Here is a 26,667-nt window from a genome sequence, read left to right as displayed (position 1 = left end):
ATTGGCAGAGGTTGTTCAATTAACTAAGTGCTTCTTTTTTGTGTTAGATACATCATCAGATAAAGGAAAGCGGCGACAATTGTGATGGAGGGGTTTTCTGTGCCTTCGTTTTGTTTCTGCTCTTTAGTGTCATCAAATCCACTACTCTTGTCTATCACCAGAGACTGTGTACTTGTGAGTGTTTATGTGGAATAAAGGGCCTTGTGTGTGTGTGTGTGTGTGTGTGTGTGTGTGTGTGTGTGTGTGAAAAATCTCCTTTGTCTGTACGTGTGTGTGTGAAAAATCTCCTTTGTCTGTACGGGCATGGGCGCGTGTTTGTGTGTTCACTGGCCTGTGTGTGTGTGTGTGTGTGTGTGTGTGTGTGTGTGTGTGTTCTCCTCCTAATATGACTCCAACAGTAGTGGGGAAGCCAAGCCTTAGAAACCAGCATGGAGCCTCTCATTAACGCACAGGTTGGTGCTTTTGTGGCTTGAACACAGACAAGGCATTATGTTTCACAGCTATAAAAGACTAAAGGAGTCTCAAATGAGCTCCAATAGAAAAAAGACACAATGTCAAATTATCAAGGAAAACAAGACAATAGTGGAAGTATAACACATTTAAACTGGGCTGGCGGTGGAGGAATTGTCCCATATGACAACGTACACTCAATCTATTTCAAAGGGCCTTCATGTCATCTCAGCAAGAAATAATAGTGTGTCCATAAATACTAATACAATCCACATGTAAAGAAAAATGGGTCAAAATCACACTTAACGTTGAAATGTATTGATTAAATAAATGATCTGTACTTAACCCAGCAAAACGATACAATATTGATAGAACATAGTATTACATCATGTTATAGATCATTACATATTGTGCTGTGCAAATGTGATCTCAGGGGATAGCCTTTCTTTAACGGTACATTGTTATGTTGGGGATGGTTCCTTCCTCCACGACTGTAATACGTGTGCTAGACTTCCCTGTCAAAGTCGTTTCTATTGTTAAGTAGAGCTGAGATCCGTCAATAAGCCTAACGACTGTACCCGCAAAGCAAGTGGGCGAGCGAGAGAGGAGAGAAAGGATCGCAACAGAACTCTAAACAATAGAGCGAATTCCAGGGGCTTTGATTGAAGAATTTCCATATACTTTTTGCTGGCTGGGGGAATCGTCTCAAATGGTTATTTCTTTAAGGCATGAGGGCCGATTAAACCCAATATTAAAATATGGAAGCAGTTCTAATGAAAAATCAAAGGCCTGGTTTCCTCTCTCTCTCCATTTATTTTCCCCCCATTCTCTCTCCTTCTCCCAGTGCATGAATCCCGGGCTGTATGAGGGGAGAGAAAAGCCGGGGCCCGGGCATCGGCGGTGCAAACACACAGACAGCGGTGCAGAAATCAATAGAGGAGAGCCGTCGGGGAGGCAGCCGGGCGAGAGGAACCAGAGCGGGGCCCGCTCGGATCACAACGCTGGCTTCTGGCGTGCAGTGGGGAATAAAGGGGGGCTCCCCAGGTCAGTGCCAGAGAAAAAGGTGAGATTAGAGGGAAATGGAGGAGGGATTTCGGCACGCGGGGGGGGTGATGAGGTAGTGCATGTATGGGGGGGAAGTTGGGGGAGGCGTACGGTGCGGGATACCTGGTGAGCTAGGGACCAATCGGCCCATTAGCCTGTGGCTACCTACATATGGTTCACTGAACCCTCCACTGAGAATAACTGTATTTCTTTTGCGCAAATGTCTCTTTTTTTTTTTAAAGAAGACCTTCACTTTTAACCCTTTCTCCGCTTTGGAGAGGGTTCTCTTTTGACCTCGATTTATGATTCATCTTTGTTTGATGTCTATTCTCAGAGTGTTATCTAAAAGTGTTGAAAGCTAGACACAAAGGAAGAGATTTGGACCCATAATATATTGTTGTAGACAAAATGTGTGTGCGCATGTCCGTCCAACTGCGTCCGTCTATGGAAATGCATAGAAGACTACCGTCCCCTGTCCCTCGCCTTTCTTAGGAGTAACGTGACCATTGTCTGAACTGAATGCCTCCCTCATTACCATAAGAACAGAGCATCAGGCATAGAGGCTTAGACACATCATTAACGCTATAAATCTATTTATAAACTGGCTGGTTTGAGCCCTGAACGCTGATTGGCTGACAGCCGTGGTATTTCAGACCATATACCACAGGTATGACAAAACATGTATTTTTACTGCTCTAATTATGTTGGTAACCAGTTTATAATAGCAATAAGGCACCTCAGGGGTGTGTTACATGGCCAATATAACAGGGCTAAGGGCTGTGTCCAGGCACTCCTTGTTACGCATAAGAACAGCCTTTAGCCGTGGTATATTGGCCATATACACCACACCTCCTCGTGCCTAATGCAGAGGAGGTACCTTCCAGCAGAGCCAATCCAACATCTTCCCTTGTGAACTTCCCTAGACACTTACCGGCTCCATGGGAGAGTACAGGTCCTGTGTTGGAATTCAGAGCAGTTGTCCAAACTATGAGAAACAGCCAATTGAGGGCCGACAAGGGTCTTGTACACCTCTCTCACATGGAACCCGACAACAACGTCAGATACTCACCTCTAGAGTATGTGCTGTTATGTTCACCAGGGCTAGTCTAAGGGATAAAAACATACTCAGCAGATACACAGCTCAAGCGATATCAATGCCTGTCCCAGGTATGTTTTGTGTAACTGCTGCATTAGATAGTGGTTGGCAGGTGGAGAATGCAGTAATTCCCTATGGATATACTGAATTAATCTATTCCACATGTATTACAATGTACTTACACATATGAAACCATCCTGAGAGCCGAAAGCCATCATGAAGTGATTTACCCATAAGTCTATACTTCATTTCACAGTCCACTATTTACCCAGTATTAACTTAGATCAAATCAAAGTTTATTTGTCACGTGCGCCGAATACTACGTAGACCTTACAGTGAAATGCTTACTTACAGGCTCTAACCAATACTACACTTACTAATCACACTTTGGCTTCTATGGAATTCAATAAACAAACACCACTTTGAACCATTCGGGACTGGTTCTTGAATCATTTGTACCAGGAAGTATACATTACAAAATAACTTTGTACCAAGTAAATACCCGCTGAAACAGGACTGTAAAATAAAGTAATAGCATGATTTCTGATTTAAAAATCACATTTTGAATGCAGCACAAAGACGTCCAATTCCAATTTGACCTACCATCTGATGTCAATAGGTTGTTAAAGATGTACACACAAAAAAGTACAAATCAGTATGCATCAAAAGTCTAACTGTGGGTGTGAGTTGATGCGCTGATAAAGGCCAGGGATAAATGAATAAATCCTTAAATTCATCCTCTACACTCCAGTGTAATTCTGATCAAGGACACAGCGAGATTCCTCTGCAGGCTTCAGAACCAGCCGAGAAACTAAACAATTGTCGGTCGCAAAGACCAAAAGCAGTTTGTTTTTCTTTTTGCACGCTCCTCATTTAGAAGCGCTTAAGCCAGAGAAAGGGAAATGCAATTGGATAGGGGGAAACTTAGTTTCCATTTACAGATTTCATCCCAGGGTAAACACATTGAGCTAACTGGGGTTAACCCACTGAGTGTCAGGGAAAACTGGGGATGTCAAAGTTCTCCCTCTCTAGGCTCGTTTTGGTTAAAAAGGCATAGGCCAAGAGCAACAAAAAAAGACAGAGGAAAAACACAAGCCTACTAGATGAATTCATAATGCATTTCATAAATACTTCATGACTTTTATATACTTAAGCCAGTCTGACAAATTTAAAAGAAATCAGTGTCACCTATTCTGGTCCCGCTTGTCAGTCAATGCATCACTTGGGTGCGGGTGTCACATGTCACTTCTGGTTTACACTGGTTCGTGGGACAGGCTGGGGGCTCTGAAACGGGGGGGGGCAGTACTGGGAGGAGGGGGAAGGGTACTATTATATTCACATGTCTCTACCCCCCCCACCCACTATCTTCCAACTCCTCTCAGTCAAGTCACTCAATCAATCACATAGGCCCCTGAGGACAGAGAGGACCTGCGAGGCCCTTACTTCAGGCAGACAAATCCAGGTACTGATCACTGTCTGTGGGAGGGTGACTTACTCCACTTTGGAGAGGATCCCAAGATAAGCGAAAGGAAATGATCATGTCATTGAATACACAGACAACCAGTCCTATTCACACACATAATATACGTGCCATTACAAATATTTGTAATGGAATTTAGGAATGCATGTTCCTGTTAAAATACCCATTGATCGTCTCAGAACAGTGGATTCCTCTTAGAAGAATCCCACTCATCAGTGATGAATTAAAACAGATTCATTACAAATGTTTCTATCACTTATGTCGTTTTTGACCACAGTGATTGGCTGACTATCACGCGCGCAGAGAACACTGTACTGCCATTACACGATGCTTGAGTTCCTGCGTCTCCTGGTAGGAAAAGCATCGCCGTTGGAGTAACCGGAACTATCTTCTTCTGGTGACTCAGTCCTTCACCCGTTCCACCACCACCCTTACATCTAAACCATAAACACACTCTTCCAACAGGGACACTATAGATGCTGATCCATTACAGGATGCGAGCCCCATCTTTGTGTCTAAAATAACACAAGTATTTTCAACTGCCAATCCACAAGAAGCTCGGGGAAGAGCTGCTGTGTAGAACATCTTCAAAATAAAAGGCGGAATTCATAAGCTGAGAAAAATATATAGATTTGTTTACATCTTAAATCTGCGCTGGGCTCCGAGGAAAGAGAGAAAATAATCCCCTCAATCCGGGCGATTTCCATAAGAAATCTGATCTTTTTAATCTGGGTGTGAGACTGGACTTTGGCGCTATTGATGGCTTGTTAAACAACCGAACATATAAACCATCATCTGCATTAACTCCTTAGTGGTACACAACAAAGACTCAAATGTTTTATGACGACAAGCGCAGACGAGGCAATTTAAGGAGATTTATAGTGTCTAACATCCAGCTAATGTTGGTCTGTCATGTTTTGTTTGTAGAAGTCGCTGTAATGGAGGATAGGGGGCAAATGACACAGAACCTCCAAGCTGGATTACAATGGCACTGTGCCATAACCAGCGCTAAGTACAGTGCTTGTAGAATATCCCGTCAAACCTATATGAAATACGCTAATTATGAAGCATCTTCCATTCAAAGTGAAGAATTCTGGATGACGCTTTGAAAGGACAGCAGGACATTCCAATAATGTCCTTACAAAAACTTTGGTGATGGTTTTTTCTCTCTTAGATTCCCAACTGAGCCCATCAAAAACTTCAGGAGAACTATGTATCAAAAGGTTCTAGTCTCCATGACTGTGACTTGAACAAATATCTCAATCATACACTATGGAAAGTATCATGGACAAGTTTACATGTATCCCCCATTCAGAAAAAAGGATATTAGCCAATTTTATTCAGGCTGTACATGTAATAAACAGACAAAATTGACGTATTTTAAAAGTTTCCAAAAGAAAGTGAATTTATAAAACAAACAATCATGAATGACCTTTGAGAAACAGCTCAGTGCTGCTGGGTTTGGAACTGAAATAAAGTTAGTGATTGTTTATGCGAGACTTTAGGCAGTTCCGATTCTGTCGACAGACCTATCGAGGCGTCTTGAACTATTCTCAGTGATACACAATGGACAGTACAGAGAGGAATTTGCCAATTTTTTATCTATTTTAGATCAAGGCCAAATCATTTCCAAGTTGCCATAGTTTGTCGAGCGTTTTATCTGAGGCATTTTCCCCTTTACAGAATAGGCTATACTAAAGGGCCCAAGGTGCTCATTGCATAGCTACAGCACTCAATATTTGCCCTAACAGAAAGCATCTTCATGAAATAATTTTTTTCCCCCCACTTAAAAGTTCATTAATAATCACTTAAGAGACTATGAAATATGAAAAAGCTGTTACGCATTTGGGATTGGTGCAGAAGGCGGCTCTTAATTCCATTCATCCGACTATCAGGTGAATAAACTGTTCAATATTTCAAGGCTAGTTGACTCGATATACGCTTCGGGAATGCGTTAATTATCTCTCTGGATAGAAACTGGAAGCCATTGAGTCTAAAGGTGTTTGTCACGATCGACCTACACCCTGTGTGTCATAATCTGGGCAGGAAAAGCATATCTTATCATCGTGCCTCCTCACTTTAAAATCCACCGCGAAGGAACTGTTTGGCTTTCCACTTCAACTGTAATTGAGTGAATTAATAAAAAAATATATGTCCAATATCTTCATTATTGTCACTGTGAAAAGAATTACTGCTTTCAATAGACATTAAATAGTCATTCATTAAGAACTATAATTTATCTGTGGCAAGTCATTTTTTTGTTGTTGAAGAAAATCTATTTATGTCCTCACAAAACATGTAAAGTATTATGCTTTTCAATAATTCCGACAAAATATAATTTGCAGCATTCATACCATTGATACTGTCTTGACTGTGCACCCTGCAGAAATTGACATTGAGGTTGAAAAATGTGTGAATCATTCTGTAATTGACAACTGTTAACAGCTGTTGTCCAACCAAGATTAACTTTATCAAAAGCATATTTTGTAAACCAAAGAGCTTGAATTCATTTCACTACACCTACCATTTGAACCAGAATTGTCCTTCAATTTCACTACTGAAACATAATATACTAAACAAACTTTTTTACAGTTCACAAGCGGAATAGAAAGAACTAACATTCTAAGAATAACAGTCAATGTGTGAGGAAAATGTAGATAAAACGAATAGCTGCCTAGGTTAGGAAATAACAATTGTCGACGTTTGGAGACAATTTTCTAAGGGGTGAAAATACACACTGGCAGACAGACAAACACACAGTTCTGTCCAAAGAACAGTTAAGAGTCTAGGACCTGCACGTCAACAAACTGTTCACTACTTCCATCTCCACAGACGTTTCACAGACGAGACAAGGTCAGAGGCAGCCACAGTGATAAGAAGCAGCTCTTTTAGCAGGTCTCCATAAATCCAGGAGAAGCTCTTCTGATCGGCATGTGTGCTTATCAACATCACCTCCACCAGATAACTCAACTTGGCCCGAATTCTTTGAACAATATCGCCATCTGGTGTCAGCTAAGAGGGAAGACAGCTTCGAGTAAATTCATGTTGGACACCTTGGCCCACTGAAATCCCCAAAAAAGGTAGAAAAGCTATATATTCTCAATTTATATTCTGAAACCTAAAGCTTGACACTGAAGCGTTGTCAAGCTTTTACTCTGTTTATAGGCTACTTCTGAGTCATTTTAAAACAGTCACTTTTCAAGGGGAAACACTCAAATATCTACAAAGGTTTATAAATGTATTATACCCATCTCTCAGTTGTCACCAATGGCCTATGCAGTCTGAGCACAGCCAAAATGGATGTTGAGTGTATTTACAGTGCCTTCAGAAAGTATTCACAACCCCTGTCCTTTTCCACATTTTGTTGCGTTACAGCTAGTGAATTTCAAACACAGATTTAACCAGAGGTTTTCCAATGCCTGGCAAAGTAGGGCACCAAACAGACATTGAATATCCTTTTGAGCATGGTGAGGTTATTAATTAGACTTTGGATGGTGTATCAATACACCCAGTCACTACAACACGAGGCCAATGGTGACTTTAAAAGAGTTTAATGGCGGTGATAGGAGAAAACTGAGGATGGTTCAACATTGTAGTGACTCCACAATACTAACCTAATTGACAGAGTGAAAAGAAAGAAGCCTGTACAGAATAAAAACATTCCAAAACACACCGCAAAACAACGTGTCAAAGTAATGAACTTTTTGTCCTGAATACAAACTGTTATATTTGAGGCAAATCCAATACAAAACATTACTGAGTACCACTCTCCATATTTTCAAGCATAGCGGTGGCTGCATCATGTTATGGGTATGCTTATAATCGTTAAGGACTGGGGAGTTTTTCAGGATAAAAAAAAAACCAAAAAACCCAGAATGGAACTAAGCACAGGCAAAATTCTAGAGGAACATCTGTTTGAGTCTGCTTTCCACCAGACACTGGGAGATGAATTCACCCTTCAGCAGGACAATAACTTAAAACACAAGGCCAAATACACACCGGAGTTGCTTACCAAGAAGATGGTGAATGTTCCTGAGTGGCCGAGTTACAGTTTTGACTTAAATCTATGGCTAGACCTGAAAATGGTTTCCTAGCAATGATCAACAACCAATTTGACAGAGCTTGAAGAATTTTGAAAATAATAATGTGCTAATGTTGAACAATCCAGGTGTGGAAAGCTCTTAAAGAGACATACCCAGAAAGACTCACAGCTGTAATCACTGCCAAAAGTGATTCTGACATGTACTGAATCAGGGGTGTCAATACTTAAGTAAATGAGATAGTTCTAAAAACATGTTCACTGTCATTATGGGGTATTGTGAGAGAAAAAATCCATTGAATCCATTTTGAATTCATGCTGTAACACAACAAAATGTAGAATAAGTCAAGGGGTATGAATACTTTCTGAAGGCACTGCCTCCACAGACGTCTGTGAACCTAACCTCCCGGTGGTGGGACAAACTTTGGAGCTACCTTTGAAGATGGTCTTGTTTACCCGATAAGTTTCATTAAATTAAGCCTCCATTATGCCTCTCTTGTGCCTGATCAAAGGCATCGCTAAGAGGCATGTCATTCTGTTTCCCTGACTTGAACGCATCCCCTCTATCAAACGGAAGGGGAGTTTGGTTGAGCCAGCCTCCCCTTTGGCTGATGCAAGGCCCCTCAGCAGGGGTCCTCTGGCTTTAAGACCCCTCTATTATCAAAATGAAGCCGACAAACAGCAAACAAATCACAAATGCACCTTCGGGATGACTGTCTGATATCGTGCTCTCCCTCTTTTTTTTTTTCATCCGTCTGCATGGCCGGGTTATTGGGGTTCAGGCTTGGCCCCGTCTGGCATAGACAAGTCTGGCATAGACAAGTGGGGCTCAATCTGGCACATTGGTGGCGTGAAGACTTCAAACCGCGGCTGGACGAGAGGATGGTGTTTAAGGGGGAAACACTCCAGGGAAGCACAACAAAGACTGTGCTTTTTTTATAAAAAAATTGACAAGGCACCTTTTAGAGCAGGGTGCCCGAATATGGCCTGCAGGAGTGAGAGAGAAGTGAGAGGCCGGGCCAGGCTGAAGCATTTTGCACTTTTGAGGACAAATCAGCAGCTTTGGGAGAAGTCAGCAGCTTTACCAGGAAGTTGAAAGGGAGCCTGGGTGAAAGTGGGCAGAGGTCTCACTTTAAATGCACATCACCTTTGCCATAAAAAATAAAAACTTTAAGAGCAAAACAAATAGTCTATCAACATAACAGGGTTTCACACAGGCTGAGGTGGACACAGCTCGCCAATCGTAAGTGAACCAAGATGAAAAGCAATACTAAAGTTGGTTTGTTCTAGTCTATCCACAATTATTAAAAAGCACCTAAATGAATTGTGCTTTGTAGAAGACCAGCCTTAATCTGACTCCACTATGATACTAAAATGATCACACTGTACAGGTTTCTGGTAGAGGCAAAGTTGTCAGAACGGTCAGTGACTAGGCCTATATATTGTCCTCTTTTAAGGGTACGTGATTCATTAAAAAAAAATACATCCAAAATGGCCTTTCTCCATTCTCTGCTCCTTCATTCTTAATGTATGAGAATGTCAGCTATTTAAGAAGGTGGCAAAGGGTATCCTCGCATCTAATAGCATGCGCTCAAAATAGCATAGCACAGACAAAAATGTGAGGAATGCGACTTAGCCGTAATATCCGACACAGCAGGTGTTAATTGCTTGATAATTAACCACGGCAAGTGTCGAGACAGGAGAAGCTAAAGATTAATCATCAGCCAATTAAATGCCCATGGCGAGGAAAGCGAGCTCTCTTAAAGACTAGAGAGATCTCCTCTGTAATCTGAGCCACCAGACTTTCAGGAGAGGAGCCACAGATCACTGGCACCTGTAATTTCCCAGTGTTTGCTTGTTTGTTTGTTGATTATTTCGGGTCACGTTGGTCAATGCTTCAACCGTGACGCCTCCCGTTTATCTTTACATTTGAATGAAAAATGCTAAATATCCGCACAAGTATCTAGTGGAACGATGCATACTGAAGTTCCACAGGTACTGTGGAAGCTGAGAGAGAGTTCAGAGATGTAACACTTTTTTAACCTTTATTTAACTAGGCAAGTCAGTTAACCTGTTGGGGGTAGGGGGCAGTATTTGCACGGCCGGATAGAAAACGTACCCGATTTAATCTTGTTATTACTACTGCCCAGAAACTAGAATATGCATATAATTATTGGCTTTGGATAGAAAACACCCTAAAGTTTCTAAAACTGTTTGAATGGTGTCTGTGAGTATAACAGAACTCATATGGCAGGCAAAAACCTGAGAAGATTCCTTACAGGAAGTGGCCTGTCTGACAATTTCTTGGGCTTCTTCACTCTCTTTATTGAAAACTGAGGATCTCTGCTGTAACGTGACACTTCCTACAGCTCCCATAGGGTCTCAGAAGGCGGGAAAAAGCTGAATGATGTCTTTGGAGCCCCTGGCTGAAAAACATTAGCGCCTTTGGTAAGTGGTCTATCAGAGGACAATGAGACTGAGGCGTGTGCACGAGGCGACCCCATGTTTTTATTTTCTCTGTCTTTGAACGTAAACAGGGTTTCCCGGTCGGAATATTATCGCTTTTTTACGAGAAAAATGGCATAAAAATTTATTTTAAACAGCGGTTGACATGCTTCGAAGTACGGTAATGGAATATATAGATTTTTTTTGTCACGAAACGCGTCGGGCGCGTCACCCTTCTTTACCCTTCGGATAGTGTCTTGAACGCACGAACAAAACAGAGGATATTTGAACATAACTATGGATTATTTTGAACCAAACGAACATTTGTTATTAAAGTAGAAGTCCTGGGAGTGCATTCTGACGAAGAACAGCAAAGGTAATAACATTTTTCTTATAGTAAATCTGACTTTGGTGAGGGCTAAACTTGGTGGGTGTCTAAATAGCTAGCCCGTGATGGCTGGGCTATCTACTCAGAATATTGCAAAATGTGCTTTCACCGAAAAGCTATTTTAAAATCGGACATAGCGATTGCATAAAGGAGTTCTGTATCTATAATTCTTAAAATAATTGTTATGTTTTTTGTGAACGTTTATCGTGAGTAATTTAGTAAATTCACCGGAAGTTTGCGGTGGGTATGCTAGTTCTGAACGTCACATGCTAATGTAAAAATAAGGTTTTTGATATAAATATGAACTTGATTGAACAAAACATGCATGTATTGTATAACATAATGTCCTAGGATTGTCATCTGATGAAGATCATCAAAGGTTAGTGCTGCATTTAGCTGTGGTTTGGGTTTATGTGACATTATATGCTAGCTTGAAAAATGGGTGTCTGATTATTTCTGGCTGGGTACTCTGCTGACATAATCTAATGTTTTGCTTTCATGGTAAAGCCTTTTTGAAATCGGACAGTGTGGTTAGATTAACGAGAGTTGTCTTTAAAATGGTGTAAAATAGTCATATGTTTGAGAAATTGAAGTAATAGCATTTCTAAGGTATTTGAATAACGCGCCACGGGATTCCACTGGCTGTTGAGTAGAGCGGTTTTAAGAACAAATTCTTATTTTCAATGATGGCCTAGGAACAGTGGGCAGAACGACAGGGGCAGAACGACAGATTTGTACCTTGTCAGCTTGGGGATTCGAACTTGTAACCTTTTGGTTACTAGTCCAACGCTCTAACCACTAGGCTACCCTGCCACCCCAGAAAAACCAAACAAATCCTTAAAGTAAAGCCAAGAGAGAGCCAAGCCTTAACACAATTTCTGTGTCTAATGGGATTAATGTTTGAAAGTAAAACAGGGAACCTAAAATATGGGTTAAGAGCAAGTGACTTTAAAAGTTAAAACACTTCACTCATTAAGGTTTGATATGTGTACGGCGGAGTTTTCTAGACAGACAGGCGCGGTTTATGAATTACTAAACAAGGCCATGTTCTGAAGCATCAACACAAGCCCACACTCCTATGGATGCTACTTGGGCTTTCAAAAACAGACCAAACAATTTTTTGCCACAGTGGACATGCCAATAACCTTCAGTTTCAGTCCGAGTGCGTGTGTTTCGGAAAGTGTGAGCCTGTGTTAGAAGGTGTACGTATGCTCAGAACTATACCTGTGTATATTCTGCGTACATTTTGGCGTTCACTTACAGTACACACACAAGCACACAGAAACACATGCTTACGTGTGTGCAAGTACACGCGTGAGAGGATCATTCTTGCCATACCAAAAGGTCAAACGACCATCAGTAGGCGTCAATGTTCCATTGAGCAAGGCATGTAACCCTAATTTGCTCCAGGGGCGCCTTACTATAATGGCTGACCCTGTACAACAACACAGTTATTCACTAAGACAAATGAGGTGTTATGGCGGGGTACTCACAAAGTCTTTCTCCAGCTTCTCCATCTCCCCCTTATAGCTCTTCAGTCTGCTCTGGTACATGCCTCTGATCTGGATGGGGAGCTCACGCACCTCCAGATCCATCTGCTCCATCTAGGTCCAGCAATCAACCAGTTCATTCACCATTCAATGATTTAAAAAACAACATTATATTGGCAAAATTCACTAGAACATAGGTCTAAACTATGCAATTATAGCTGGGTAGCCTAAAATTGTGGAAATATGTCAAAACAGATTTACAATGAAAGATTGTTGTTAAACTCAACTTATTGTACACTTTACTGTTAAGTAAGTAGTCTGTTTAGTATGTAGTGATTACACTGTAAGTGACATTTTATGTAAAGTGTTGAATTTAATGTACAGTGCATTCGGAAAGTATTCAGACCACTAGAATTTAAAAAAAATTGTGTTACGTTACAGCCTTATTCTAAAATGGATTTTATATATATATATATATATATATACACACACACACCTCATCAATCTACACACAATACCCCATAAATAACAAATCAAAAACACATTTTTAGAAAGTTTTGCTAATTTATAAAATAACATTTACAAAAGTGTTCAGTACTTTGTTAAAGCAGCTTTGGCAGCGATTACAGCATTGAGTCTTCTTGGATATTACGCACACCTGTATTTGGGGAGTTCCTCCAGTTCTCTGCAGATCCGCTCAAGCTCTCAGGTTAGATGGGGAGCATCGCTACACAGCTATTTTCAGGTCTCTCCAGAGATGGCTGGGCCCCTCAAGGAAATTCATAGACTTGTCCCTAAGCCACTCCTGTGTTGTCTTGGCTGTGTGATTAGGGTTGTGGTACTGTTGGAAGGTGAATTTTCACCCCAGTCTGAGGTCCTGAGCACTCTGGAGCAGATTTTCATCAAGGATCTCTCTGTATTTTGCTCTCTTTATCTTTCCCCTCAATCCTGACTAGTGTCCCAGTCCCTGCCGCTGAAAAACATCCCCACAGCATGATGCTGCCACCACCATGATTCATCATAGGGATGGTGCCAGGTTTTCTCCAGACGTGAAACTTGGCATTCAGGCTAAAGATTTCAATCTTGGTTTCATCGAACAAGAGAATCTTGTTTCTCATCGTCAGAGTCCTTTAGGTGCCTTCTGGCAAACTCCAAGCGGGCTATCATGTACATTTTATTGAGGACTGGCTTCCGTCTGGCCACTCTACCATGAAGGCCTGATTGGTGGAGTGCTGCAGAGATGGTTGTCCTTCTGGAAGGTTCTCCCATCTCCACAGTGGAACTCTGGAGCTCTGTCAGATTGACCATTGGGTTATTAGTCACAGACCCTGACCATGGCCCTTCTCCACCGATTGCTCAGTTTGGCCAGGCGGCCAGCTCTAGGAAGAGACTTGGTGGTTCCAAACTTCTTCCATTTAAGAATGATGGAGGCCACTGTGTTCTTGGGGACCTTCAATGTTGCAGGCATCTTTTTGATACCCTTCCCCAGATCTGTGCCTCAACACAATCCGGTCTTAGAGCTCTACGAACAATTCCTTCAACCTCATGGCTTGGTTTTTGCTCTGACATGCCATGTCAACTGTGGGACCTTATATAGACAGCTGTGTGCCTTTCCCAATCATGCCCAACCAGTTGAATTTACCACAGGTGGACTCCTCCAATCAAGTTGTAGAAACATCTCAAGGATGATCAATGGAAACAGGATGCACCCGAGCTCTATTTCGAGACCCATAGCAAAGGGTCTGAATACTTACGTAAATAAGGTATCTGTTTTTTTATTTTTAATACATTTGCAAAAATGTCTAAACCTGTTTTCACTTCGTCATTATGGGGCATTGTGTGTAGATTGCTGAGGAAAATGTTCTATTTAATTCATTTTAGAATAAGGCTGTAATGTAAAAAAAGGGGAAGGGGTCTGAATACTTTCCGAATGCACTGTATACATACAGGTTTGATGTAATGAAATTATAGTAAAATAGCGTAGCACACAACTTGGATTTGTAGGAGTCTGAAAAACAACAAGAAATTCTGAAGATTAAACTGAAATCTCAAGCTAGCAAAACTTCAACATGAGCTACTTCAGCAGCACTAAGGAAATCTTTTTCGATGTTGATTTGCTGACACATTGCTCTTCTTCGGGTCATTCATCAACGATTTAAAAAAAAGTTATGACAGAAAGGCAGTTTGGTAAATAAGATAATCAATTTGAAGGGCCTTCATTTTAAAGACATGTTGAGACCCAACAGTGTCACGTAGAGTACATTAGAGGTACAGAGAGACAAGACTCTCCGAGGTGGATTTGGAGAAGCCTAATCAAGACAACATAATAAGACAACTACGTCGCCAATTTACACGTTAGTTCACTTCCTTAAATTTTTAAACATGACGGGAAGACTCCCTCCTCCAAATAATGGCTCGAAATGTGTCACTTAAAAGCAAAAAGTGATCACGCCGTTATTGCGCTGAACAGCATTCCACCACGTGAAGTACGTGCTTGTCATGTCACCGTTAGGATAACACAGGCGCCGTTGTCTTCGCGCACCGGTGAAATTGTCTTGTTTCCTTTTCCAAATACATTATTACTATATAATTTTTTTTATGTGAAGAGCGGAAATTACTGATCAAAGACGTACCAACTCTCTGACTTCTTCGAGCTGTTTGTCGACATTTAGAACCAGCTGTGTCTTCTCCTCTGAAAAGGAAACAGGAGAAACATATTGATCAGTCGACAGAGGAGCAGTGCTTTATGACAACCCAACTCCCCCGCAACGGGGGATTGAAAACACACCAGAATGCATCTGAAGATATATTTACACATTCTCTCCGCACGCTGAGCCACATTTGAAGTCTTTTATTTATCCACGTGTAAAAGGCCTTTGTTGGCTTTTGTTAGAGGAGCAACGAGACACCTCGTACCAACTCAAAAAGAAATGTCAGCTTTAGTAGGTTGCCACATTTTCTCAACTCGGAGTCGTACTAATAATGACTAAAACGCTGCTCTACGCTCACCCAAAGGCTTCGATTGCAAATCATGACTTGAAACACATTTGGCCATAGGAGTTCAATATGGAATGTTGTAAATGATTGTGTAATCTCTCAATTCTGGCTGAACATATTCTGTTATGTGTAGCAACTAGGGACGGGCATCTGAAAGAATGTTTGTGTTCAAGTACTAGTAGTTCACAGAAGTGATTTTGAGTGGGCCTACTCGAGTGCTCGGATCATGTGTGAAACAGGTCTGAAGGTAAACGTTGGCAGGTTGTTCCAATTACTGGTTCTGATACAAAAATGAAAATGTAATTTCTCAGTGCGTTTGACATAGCTACAGCTACTCAAAAAACATTCAACACATCTTAAAGTTTGACATTGTCCGTTATTATAAACGTAACCTGGCAAATAGATTTTCAGCAATCGAATGCAAATCTTGAATCGTGTACTCCATTATTTGCACCGATCCCTAGTCGCAGCAACAACTGAGATAAATACTCCTAATATTCTCCGTCCCAATTTGGACATATTATTATTTGTCTAATGTAAACTGATGCTTTGACGACCCAGAGTTGAAACCAACATCTAAGTCAAGGATCATTATAAAAGACCTACCCTGCTGTGGACCAACGTTTGTTAAATAGGTCTAATTGACCAGACCTACCCTGCTGTGGACCAACGTTTGTTAAATAGGCCTAATTGACCAGACCTACCCTGCTGTGGACCAACGTTTGTTAAATAGGCCTAATTGACCAGACCTACCCTGCTGTGGACCAACGTTTGTTAAATAGGCCTAATGGACCAGATTTTCAACAATTGACATGTAGCTGAAAGCCCGGACTACCAGAAACTTCCAGTTGAAAAATCAACCACAAGGCTAGCTTATCCGTCCGTAACAGGACATAACAGTGCAAAAACCAAGATAAGATCTTCATTGTTTTACCCCTGAGTCTGCACTGCCTTTTGTCAGACATCAAATCCAATTTGAAAACCTCACAGCCTACACAAGTAAACAGCCGGGGGCGATTCTCCTCGAGGTGATGTGGTGTAGCCCTCTCCAGCATTGGCCTGGACAAGATGATCCTGAAATATGCATGGCTATTTACTAGGAGTACCGCAGTCTAACGGATGAGTCGTTTTGTAAACAGGCCACAAAAAATGTAAGTTGAGCTCGGCATCTCTGCTCAATATTTAATAGCCAGTGATTGACAGGTTCAGCTTTCCATAAACACTCTTGAGAAAAAAATACCTTCATGTTTAATGGAAGGAGACCTTGCAATACATTGTACTCTTATTCAAACCTCAGTCCCACGTATTTCGGACAGTAACAAAGCAAAACAAAAACACATTATCCATTTGATTCTGGCGTGAATGCTGAAGGCTTGGCCAAGACACGGTCAAGGACGTTTCTTCGCGTGCCACAGCCATTATCAGTGATTGTGCATAAGTAACATCGGGAAACGCAGCAACACTGGGGACACAAAGCTTTTGTCGAAGCTATTGTCACGTATGAAATTGAGGGCTGCCAACCGATGGGCACAATTCAGATACTTGAGGGAGGAGAGAAAGAAATGAGAAATGTCTTCATGAGTAGGAATGGAATTGAAATTCAAATGCAAACTGTTTTGGTAGGAGCAGAGGACACATAACAATGACTGCTGGGTATCATAGGCTTCCGCCTTAGTTCATATTCATGTGGGCTTATTTTAACATGCTGGGTGGTGGGAAACATGGTGAAATTACACTGTGGAAGAGACGCATTGTTTCAGTTAAGAAGCCAATTCAAAGCATGACAATTCAAAATCGAATGTAAATTCCCATGAGCCATAGCGTAGGAAAATAAACAAGCAACAGACCTAGCAAATATGAGCTAAGCAAAGGAAGACAATGCAAGCTGCAGGATCATTTGTTTGTTGTTCAGTGGGTGAACAGGCTGTGGCCGGTGAATAGGTAGACAGCCTTTGGTTTTCAAATAAAGTGTTTACTTAACTATGAGAACAGTACAGGTCTATTTACAGTTATGATACATGATGTTAGGCTCTCGGGCTTCTCTACAGTCTCTGTTACCCTAATTTCAGGAGAGAATTCCTAAAAGGCATGAACAAAAAGGTGAAATTAATCTGGTTAAAATTGAGACTAAGACAGAAAAGTTAGTAATGGTAGATCTTAGGGCTGTGCATCTTTCCCTTTCAAGACGATTGGATACGCAGTGTTTCGACCAGGATTTTTTTTCAGCAGTGTAGCAAAGATAGCAGCAGGGGGCGGGTGATTGTTAGTTGAAAATATATTTCTACATACTTTATATCTGGTTTTAGTAGCTTAAGTTTACACTAAAAACATTTAACCACCACGGAAATTACCCCCCCCCACACTAATTTTCCATTCTAAATAAAAATCTGATGATGAAGCCCATGAGTTGGGCCTCTGATCTGTGTGTGTGTGTGAGATGCATGTCTATGGTGTATTTACGATGTAGGCACCTGATCTGAGCCATAAGGTAGACTAGGCATCTACCACCCCACTACCACAATCAGATTAGTGGCAAAGTAGCCTAGGTTTTTTTGTTTTTTTTGTCCCCTCACTTTGGTTCTGAAATCACCATCACCCACTTATTAAGTTGTGATTTCTGCACATGAAATGTTTGAGCTAGTAATGTGTACATTTTCATAATTTACAAGTTAGCTATGACATGGCCAATGTACAAAACCTTAGGAACACCTTCCAAATATTGACTTGCACCCCCTTTTGCCCTCAGAACAGCCTCAATTCGTCACGCCGTGGACTATAAGGAGTAGAAATCATTGCACAGGGATGCTGGCCCACGTTGCCAGATGAGAGTTCTGTCTGCAGTAGCTTACTTTTATTCCGGTAAAACACCATCTTCAACAGCTCATAGATAACAATAAGCTAGCAAATGACATAGGTTGTCACTCAACTAATTAAGCCTCATATCACACAAGCCATTTTAGCATTTGAATGCTGACTGTGCCGCGCAGATGTGCAAGATCAGGAACCGGCCGTCTACCTTACATTGGTCAACACGCAAAGCTGGGCAGTGAGCGGTTATATGGAGTTCGACGCTGAAGGAGAGGATGAATCGGTTGTCACACAATATGGGGTATTTTCAGAAACTAGAAAGAAAGTAATATGAGCAAAAAAGACATTGTGAACCAGCAATTCGAAATGTTTGAATCGATTTTCTGACCGATTCATGCTACATTTGGATCGATTTTTGGGGTCCGCGGACCGATGCACTTGTATCTTAAACATTTGAATTGGGGCTCAATGCGTTTAGGTGTTTCATGTCATTCCTCGTAGATCTCATGCATAACTGCATTGATACCAAATGCCCTCGTTAGGCTTATTCCCCCGCCGCCCACTCCAAATCCCTGGCAGAGGACAAGCCATCTAGGGAGGTGTAAATATCCCGTAAGAATTACACATCCCTGCTACAAATATACTCATCAGCTATCTGCAAACAGAAGTCAGACAATTGTTCACTTGCAAGGAGACTTATACTAGACCTATACAATACTAGAAGCAGTCACAAATATTTGAGCTCAAAATAAAGAACATCAGCATATTACTATGAATAAGGGCAATTCCACGGTAACAGATTGATGTTGAGATCAGTCTTTTCACTTTAAAATGTGTGCTAAACAAAAACTAATGTCTGCAAAGTTAAATCACACAACTCTATACATAAGGACGACTTAACAGCTTCCACAGAATATTTTATAAAAACTAAATTACTTGAATAACAGCGCAGACGCAAAGTTTGGTAACAGAACGACGGTACCAACAGCACAAACTGTTACCAAACTTTGCATCTGCACTGTTCAAGTAAATGTGTATTAGTAAAATATTTTGTGGAAATTGTTAAAAGAAGTCCTTGTGCATAGAGTTGTATGGTTTATTGTCCCCCACGATGTAATCGGGGAGGGGTATGTGGATCTGTCTCCATCCGTTAGGGGGCGCTATAGTAATCAACTCCACGTACGTACAGTGAGGGAAAATCTCAGCTCGTTACCTGTATAAAAGACACCAGGGAGACAGAAATCTTTCTGATTGAGAGGGGGTCAAATACTTATTTCCCTCATTAAAATGCAAATCAACTTATAACATTTTTGACATGCGTTTTTTAGGATTTTGTTGTTGTTTTCTGTCTCACTGTTAAAATAAACCTACCATTAAAATTATAGACTGATAATTTCTTTGTCAGTGGGCAAACGTACAAAATCAGCAGGGGATCAAATACTTTTTTCCCTCACTGTAAGTCCCACGAGATATTGCAGACAGTACAGGCCCAATTTTTACAACTTGGCTGAATTATGTGTTTTGCCATACAGATCTGGCATTTACTAAATTACACTGATTTGCCAGATGGTGGCACTATAATAAGAGATTGAAAATGCAAACTTTGAAAGGTCACGCCGCTCACCCCGTTTGACCTCAAGTCATGAAATTCAGTACATAGGTACCTCTCCTCACAAGTAACAAATCTGCCTCTATGCAGATTAATAATGGGTTTTCCACTTAAAAACACGCTACTCTTCTGGCACCAAATGACTGAGCTGCACAAAACTTGATATGTGGCATCTATGGATAAAGGTTCTCTCAACGCAATATTTTCCAGACTAGTACCTAAAACAACATGGCCACTATTGACCAATAATCATTCACGTGGGCATGGTCTGGCACATAAATGCATACAAATCAGTCAAGGATATTCATATTGTAACTAAATTTGGTACACATGTTGCAAACACTGTCAAGACTTAACATATGCAAGAACATTCATATCGATGAAATCAGGGAGGGGACTGTGGAAATCAGGAAGGGGACTGTGGATCTGTCTCTGTGTTAGTACGTTCGTCACACGCAATATCTCAGACAGTACTGGCCCGATTTGAATGAAACGTGGATGAATGACGCATCTTCGCTATAGAAATCAGTCAGTTCCAAAATTACACTGATTGGCCCAAGGTGGGAGCTAGTGTACAGTAATTAACTAAAACGTGTTAAATAACACACAATACCTCAATTGGCCCAAAGGTGCTGCATCATTCGTGGTGGACGACATGTTTACTGTTGCCTATTTTAAATTGTATTTGATCTCTGAGAAATTCAGCTAATAGCACTCGCCAGCTTGTAGCCAAAAAACAGAAATGAGAGACCTCTCGTTCGTTCAGCCATCCTTATGGGGAAAGAATAGGGTTTTGGGATAAAGGCCAAAAATATGGTCTGAGGTTAACACAGGCTTAGGAGACCTTATTCGTTTTGTTCTATGAGATAATACCAGTCAATTAACATGACCTTTATTAATTATGAAGCCTTAATGTGCTTTTTTTTTTTTATTAGATAAATGCATTAAATCCACAAAATGTAACCTTAACTAATGAAGATGATCTAATAGAACAAAATCTATAAGTTCTCCTAAGCCTGTGTTTACCACAGACCTTATTTTCACCATTTATCCAAAACCCCTACAAAAACTCCATTCATATGCCCATGGCGGAGTTAGTGCCTATTGCTCTCTAGTGTGGTGTGGGGGGTCCGTGAGTGGCTTTTGATAATTGGATTGAATTCCTCATGGCTTACTAATGTTTAGGAAGAAGTATGGTCAAAATCAGATGTTAGGTACTATACTTTTTGAAGATTATATGAATCCTATAAATTAAAATAGGTGCAATCAATCAGCATAATTTCTCAGAGATCAAATTATATTTCAACAAAATAATGTTTTTAGGAATGCTAATCTTAACCATTTCTAACTACTGAAACGATTTCAGAACAATCTGAGATGGTGGGTGTCGAAACCCTCTTTCTTGTGTTTTGAGGTGGAATAAATGTAGGGAGGATGGGCAATTTCATCTCGTTTCTTAGATGTAGGCCTACTTTATATCCTATTACCTACTTTAGAAGTGGAACAATGAAAAAATAAAATGATGGATTTGGTCTACTGCACTTAAGAGGCTTGACTCAACAATTCAGTCCCACTAAAGCCTACATCTTCACAAACAAGACAATTATTTATTTTTCAATGTAGTCCACATCATGTTCTAGATATGAATAAAGTCTCGTTTTACTTGATTAAAAGTCCAATCCTATTATGTTTAGCCTAGGTACATGATTGAAAGATAATATTTTATATTAAGTACCAATACTAGGAGCCGGACAACCTATTGCCATTGAACCAGGATTCAATCTCCCTTTAGGAACATATCATCATAAATGTAGAATTAAACTGCTGTGCGTTTGTCAGCACAGTATCTGAATGCTCAAGACCTATTAATGGCTCTTTGATAGCGAACGTTAGCTAGATAGCTGACAAACTAAATAGCTAGTTAGTTGGATAGCCAACGTCGTTATTTCACTAGCACAAAGCTAGTGGAATTGCTTTAGGTAGCTAAATATTCGGCAGGGAATATGATGACATTTGCGTAAAATACGTGTCATGTGAAACTAGCTAGCTAGCTGCATTATTAATTTGTTGACATGACAGAAGTCATTCGCTGGTAAACTAATAGAGCTTAACGTGGTTTACCTCCACCTAATTTGGGAATCCTTCCAATTTTGTTGGTTATTTCTGCTGTCAGGGTTCCAAAGTCCTGTTCATAGGCTTCAAAATCTGAAGACATAGTGAAGTTTGACTGTAAAACAGGTGTCTTCTTGGCTGAAAAGTAGCTGAAGATGTAGCAAAACAACGCTTTCTACGAAAGCGAGCCGTCACTTCCGTGTTGCGTTACAGAAAATGTTACCCGGTAAGAAAGCAGCAACTGTTAACTAATTCACTGGTTCTTCCAATGAAGTGTCAAAACTTTCTCCATGCGTGGACAGAAATAAAATACGTGTACAGAGAAATGAAAGACATCGCATTAACTACAGTTTATGCATTAGCTACACATTTATTTATAGCTTTATCACATTGAATAGAATAAACCATTTGTTTTTAAGAAGACATCGAACATTTATACTGAATAAAGAATGTTGCTACAATGTTAGAGGCATACACATTCATCATCTCTACTAATCGCACATTTTGTCTTTAATGTATCAAAATATGATACACAATATATACCTCCCAAAGACTTCTATTCCAATAAAATACAGCAGAGTGAGCTGTGCGTCTTTTGAAATGTCACATTCTCCGGCTCAACTTTGCAACGTCATCTCTCTGCGACTTGTAGCGGCAACCAGAACAAATATGTAAATGTCCCTTTTCAATCCACTTTAATCGTCGAATTAACGATTGTATATAGATGTATGATGTATGTTATGTTGTTGTTTTAGGAAACGCAGTTTGACTCAAGAGTATATTTCACCGATGTGTCGTTGAATTAGCAAAATAGAGGGTATCTAGATAAAGCTAGTTGTATGGGCACGTCTGCCCAAAAAAACATACAAATATGTTTTATTGTCACATACACCGGATAGGTGCAGGGAAATTTGTTTTTTTACAGGGTCAGCCATAGTAGTATGGCGCCCCTTTAGCAAATTAAGGTTACGTGCCTTGCTAAAGGGCACAGATTTGACTTGTCGGTTCAGAAAATTCGAACCAGATTCAGTCTACAACGTACCTACATAAGTAACGTTAGATCGTTTTTCCCGCCATGTCCCTAAATTATCACCTGACCGACATGAAGCAAGATAATGTTCTAGCACTGAAATGATGTAGCCAACAGGATATATTTGTCTCATAGATATGTAACGTTATGTGCCTTATAGTTTCACTAGCAAGCTCACAAACATACTGTATATGCAACATATTGCATCACAGACTGGAATTGTAGCTGAAGTCTGAATAGTTTCTACTTGTCCTCTAGCTAGATATAGACAGTCATTATATTATCAATCCACAGGGCGCCTTCTCCAGTGAGGAGAAAGGAGCATATGGATGACAAGGCAAAAGAGCGAGGGAAGGAGAAAACAGGTGCCACCAAGGAGGGAACTGAGAGGGGCAGGGAGAAGGAGAAGGGACGCAAGCGACGTAGCTCCACTGGGAGCAACAGGTCAGACACAATATGTGACGTCCTTTCTCATCTCTTGCTATCGCTGTACCCTTAGCATAGCATCTCTTGTTTTTATCAGACAACTTATCTCCGCAGTCACTGCTTTCTGATGCCCACAGTAAGCCCATCTTTCTGTCTTCACTCGGGTCTAAAGTAAGCCCCTCTCCCGGTCTTCACTCAGGTCCAGCTCCAGTAGCAGCTCTGGCTCCAGCTCCGGTTCTTCCAGCGGCTCCAGTTCCTCCTCTGCCTCAAGCCGCTCCGGGTCTTCCAGCTCCCGATCTTCTAGCTCAACCAGCTCTGGGTCGCCCAGCCCCAGTCGCCGCCGCCACGACAACCACCGCCGCTCACGGTCCAAGTATGTGTGACCTGTAAAGTGTAAAGCAGTGGTCTCCAGTCCCAGCCCTGAGTTAAAGTGCATGCAGGCTTTTGTTCCACACCAGCACTAAATACTTATAGTTCACCTAATGGTTTAACATTTAAACCTTCATTAGTTGTTTCAGGTATGTTAGTACTGGGCTGACAAAAAAGGCCGCAAATCAAAGTTTGTCACGTGCGCCGAATACAACACCTTACAGTGAAATGCTTACTTTCAGGCTCTAACCAATAGTGCAAAAAAGGTGTTAGGTGAACAATAGGTAAGTGCGGTCAGAGGCCAAGCAATTGCCGTACCAGGCATTGATGCAACCAGTCAGGAAGCGCTCGATGTTGCAGCTGTAGAACCTTTTGAGGATCTCAGGACCCATGCCAAATCTTTTTAGTTTCCTGAGGGGGAATAGGCTTTGTCGTGCCCTCTTCACGACTGTCTTGGTGTGTTTGGACCATTCTAGTTTGTTGTTGATGTGGATACCATGGAACTTGAAGATCTCAACCTGCTCCACTACAGCCCCGTCGATGAGAATGGGGGCGTGCTCGGTCCTCCTTTTCCTGTAGTCCATAATCATCTCCTTAGTCTTGGTTACATTGAGGGATAGGTTGTTATTCTGGCACCACCCGGCCAGGTCTCTGACCTCCTCCCTGTAGGCTGTCTCGTCGTTGTCGGTGATCAGGCCTACCACTGTTGTGTCGTCTGCAAACTTAATGATGGTGTTGGAGTCATGCCTGGCCATGCAGTCGTGGGTGAACAGGGAGTACAGAAGGGGACTGAGGACACACCCCTGAGGGGCCCCAGTGTTGAGGATTAGCGTGGCAGACGTGTTGTTGCCTACCCTTACCACCGGGGAGCGGCCCATCAGGAAATCCAGGATCCAGTTGCAGAGGGAGGTGTTTAGTCCCAGGATCCTTAGCTTAGTGATGAGCTTTGAGGGCACTATGGTGTTGAACGCTGAGCTGTATTCAATGAATAGCATTCTCACATAAGTGTTCCTTTTGTCAAGGTGGGAAAGGGCAGTGTGGAGTGCAATAGAGATTGCATCATCTGTATGCGCATGCTCTGTAACTCTGCTGGACCAGGGTTTGTGATCACTCCTAAAGCTAATCGAAAAACAGGATTAAGGAGATGGGATCTGTGAGCTTGGAAGTGACATCTTTTTTTGAGTGAAGGAATAAAGAGTAAGACCTCTTCTGTTTGTGCTCTAGATCCAAGTCATCAGTGAAAAAGGATGACAAGGAAAGGCGTAAGAGGAGCCCCAGCCCCCGACCAACCAAGATGTACCTGGGCCGCCTCACCAGAAACGTTGTCAAGGTGAGTCAAAATGACTCGCCCAGTCTCCAAGTGTACGTGAATACAGTGTATGTGCACATCAGTAGGATTCCATATAGCCTATTTGAATGCATTTTTTGTGTCAAGCTGTAGACCGTATGTTGAAGGCATTGGAGCTTTGTTGAAATAGGGAGCAATATCTCGGGGGTTGGGTTTTGACTAAAGTCTCTGCTCTTTTCAGGAACACATCCAGGAGATCTTCAGCACCTATGGCAAAATCAAGATGATTGACATGCCTGTGGACAGGCTCCGCCCATACCTGTCGAAGGGCTACGCCTACGTGGAGTTTGAGAATGCCGATGAGGCCGAGAAGGCTCTTAAACACATGGATGGAGGTTGGTGGAGACCAATGGTTCTAGGTGAACATACAGTTAGCATCTCTAGGTTGGATGCATTGTAAAAGTCAACTCTACAGCGCTCTACTCTATTGAACTCTCTGTCCATAACCTATCCTCAGAGTTTTTACCTGAATCATACAATTACAACATCATTTAAAAATGTACCTCTATTTGTCCTTCATTGTCTGCAGGTCAGATTGACGGACAGGAGATCACAGCCACTGCCGTGCTGGCTCCAAGGATAATACGCCCGCCCCCTCGCAGGCCCTCCCCCCTTCGCAGGATGCCCCCACCACCCCCGATGTGGCGACGCACCCCTCCACGCCTGAGGAGAAGGTCAGTCTCCTACAGTGTTAATGTCAATGTGTGTGTGGATGTTTGTCAGTCACAATAATTACATGTTTCACAGTACATTTCTGTATTTATTACACAAAGATGTACTTTTTTCCTGTTATTTTATTATGGTAACATCTGTATCCTCTGTTCTGAATCCCTGATTACAGAATGAATGGCAGATGACCATGTATCCCCTCAGTTGTAAAGTTAAAAATACCCTTGTCATCCCCTTGTTCTTGACCTTTGTTTTCATCCTCCTCTCTGTTCCCCGAAGGTCTCGGTCACCACGGAGACGCTCTCCGGTTCGCCGCAGGACTCGTTCACGCTCACCCGGTCGCAGACGCCACCGCTCACGCTCCAGCTCCAATTCCTCCCGGTAGAGCTGCCTGAAATCTCTCACCTCACAGCTACTCTCCTCCCTCCTGTCCTTCTCCCACCTTCCCGTTCTCCACTGTAACAGTTTGGCTGTATCCAAAGTTCTACTTAGCTTCCTTTCCGAGTCCTTCCCTCCATGTTCACTGATCTCACAGGACATTACAGGTGAAAGCATGACAGCCTTTCTCTCGTCATAGTGTATTGTTATTGGTCTATAAGCATCATGTTGATTGCTAGGCTCAATCTGAGGCAAGCTAGCACTGTGTCAAGAGGAGTGAAGTGAGCCCTGCTCTCAAGCTGGGTTTTTTTGTCCTCAACAGCTGAGTTGTGGTTGACACATTGTGATTACAGAATTCTCATTTAATTATTTTGTTTGCACATAGATTTGTGTGTTTTGTTTTAATATGCAACTGTTACAACTCTTTAGTTGAGCCAGCTTGACATGTGCTGCCTGATCTTTTAATAAAGTTGACTTGTTTTCATCAGA

At 41.6% G+C, this 26,667-nt stretch overlaps 2 protein-coding genes across 7 annotated transcripts in view; one reads left to right on the top strand and one right to left on the bottom strand.

Moving 5' to 3' along the window:
* Positions 1-22,194, bottom strand: part of LOC106579024 (vesicle transport through interaction with t-SNAREs homolog 1A) — a 188,171-nt gene extending 165,977 nt beyond the window's left edge. For 5 of the 6 annotated variants that reach the window (XM_014158428.2, XM_045702455.1, XM_045702457.1 and 2 more), the window contains exons 1-3: positions 21,968-22,193; positions 15,066-15,124; positions 12,436-12,546 (exon numbers count right to left, since the gene is read on the bottom strand). In XM_014158428.2, coding sequence (XP_014013903.1) covers positions 12,436-12,546; positions 15,066-15,124; positions 21,968-22,061 — 264 coding nt within the window. In that variant the 5' untranslated portion in view covers positions 22,062-22,193. Of the gene's footprint in view, positions 1-12,435; positions 12,547-15,065; positions 15,125-21,967 lie in introns of all 6 variants that reach the window. The other variant, XM_014158427.2, reaches the window with a different exon arrangement.
* A 282-nt stretch (positions 22,195-22,476) lies between these two features.
* On the top strand, positions 22,477-26,667 carry LOC106579022 (RNA-binding protein with serine-rich domain 1). Its single transcript, XM_014158424.2, has 7 exons — positions 22,477-22,629; positions 23,283-23,432; positions 23,614-23,787; positions 25,008-25,113; positions 25,313-25,466; positions 25,661-25,805; positions 26,080-26,667. The coding sequence occupies exons 1-7, from the start codon at positions 22,484-22,486 to the stop codon at positions 26,183-26,185; spliced, it is 981 nt and encodes a 326-aa protein (XP_014013899.2). The 5' UTR covers positions 22,477-22,483; the 3' UTR covers positions 26,186-26,667.

Source organism: Salmo salar, chromosome ssa19, assembly GCF_905237065.1.
Source record: "Salmo salar chromosome ssa19, Ssal_v3.1, whole genome shotgun sequence".
Classification (NCBI taxonomy): Eukaryota; Metazoa; Chordata; class Actinopteri; order Salmoniformes; family Salmonidae; genus Salmo; species Salmo salar.
The sequence above is the reverse complement of the archived record's forward strand: the minus strand, read 5'-3'. Positions and strand labels throughout refer to the sequence as shown.

Coding starts and splice junctions, on each gene's coding strand:
- LOC106579022 (XM_014158424.2), top strand. CDS start 22,484: ATGATACACAATATATACCTCCCAAAGACTTCTATTCCAATAAAATAC. Junction 23,788..25,007: donor CACCGCCGCTCACGGTCCAA/GTATGTGTGACC, acceptor TTTGTGCTCTAG/ATCCAAGTCATCAGTGAAAA. Junction 25,806..26,079: donor CCTCCACGCCTGAGGAGAAG/GTCAGTCTCCTA, acceptor TGTTCCCCGAAG/GTCTCGGTCACCACGGAGAC.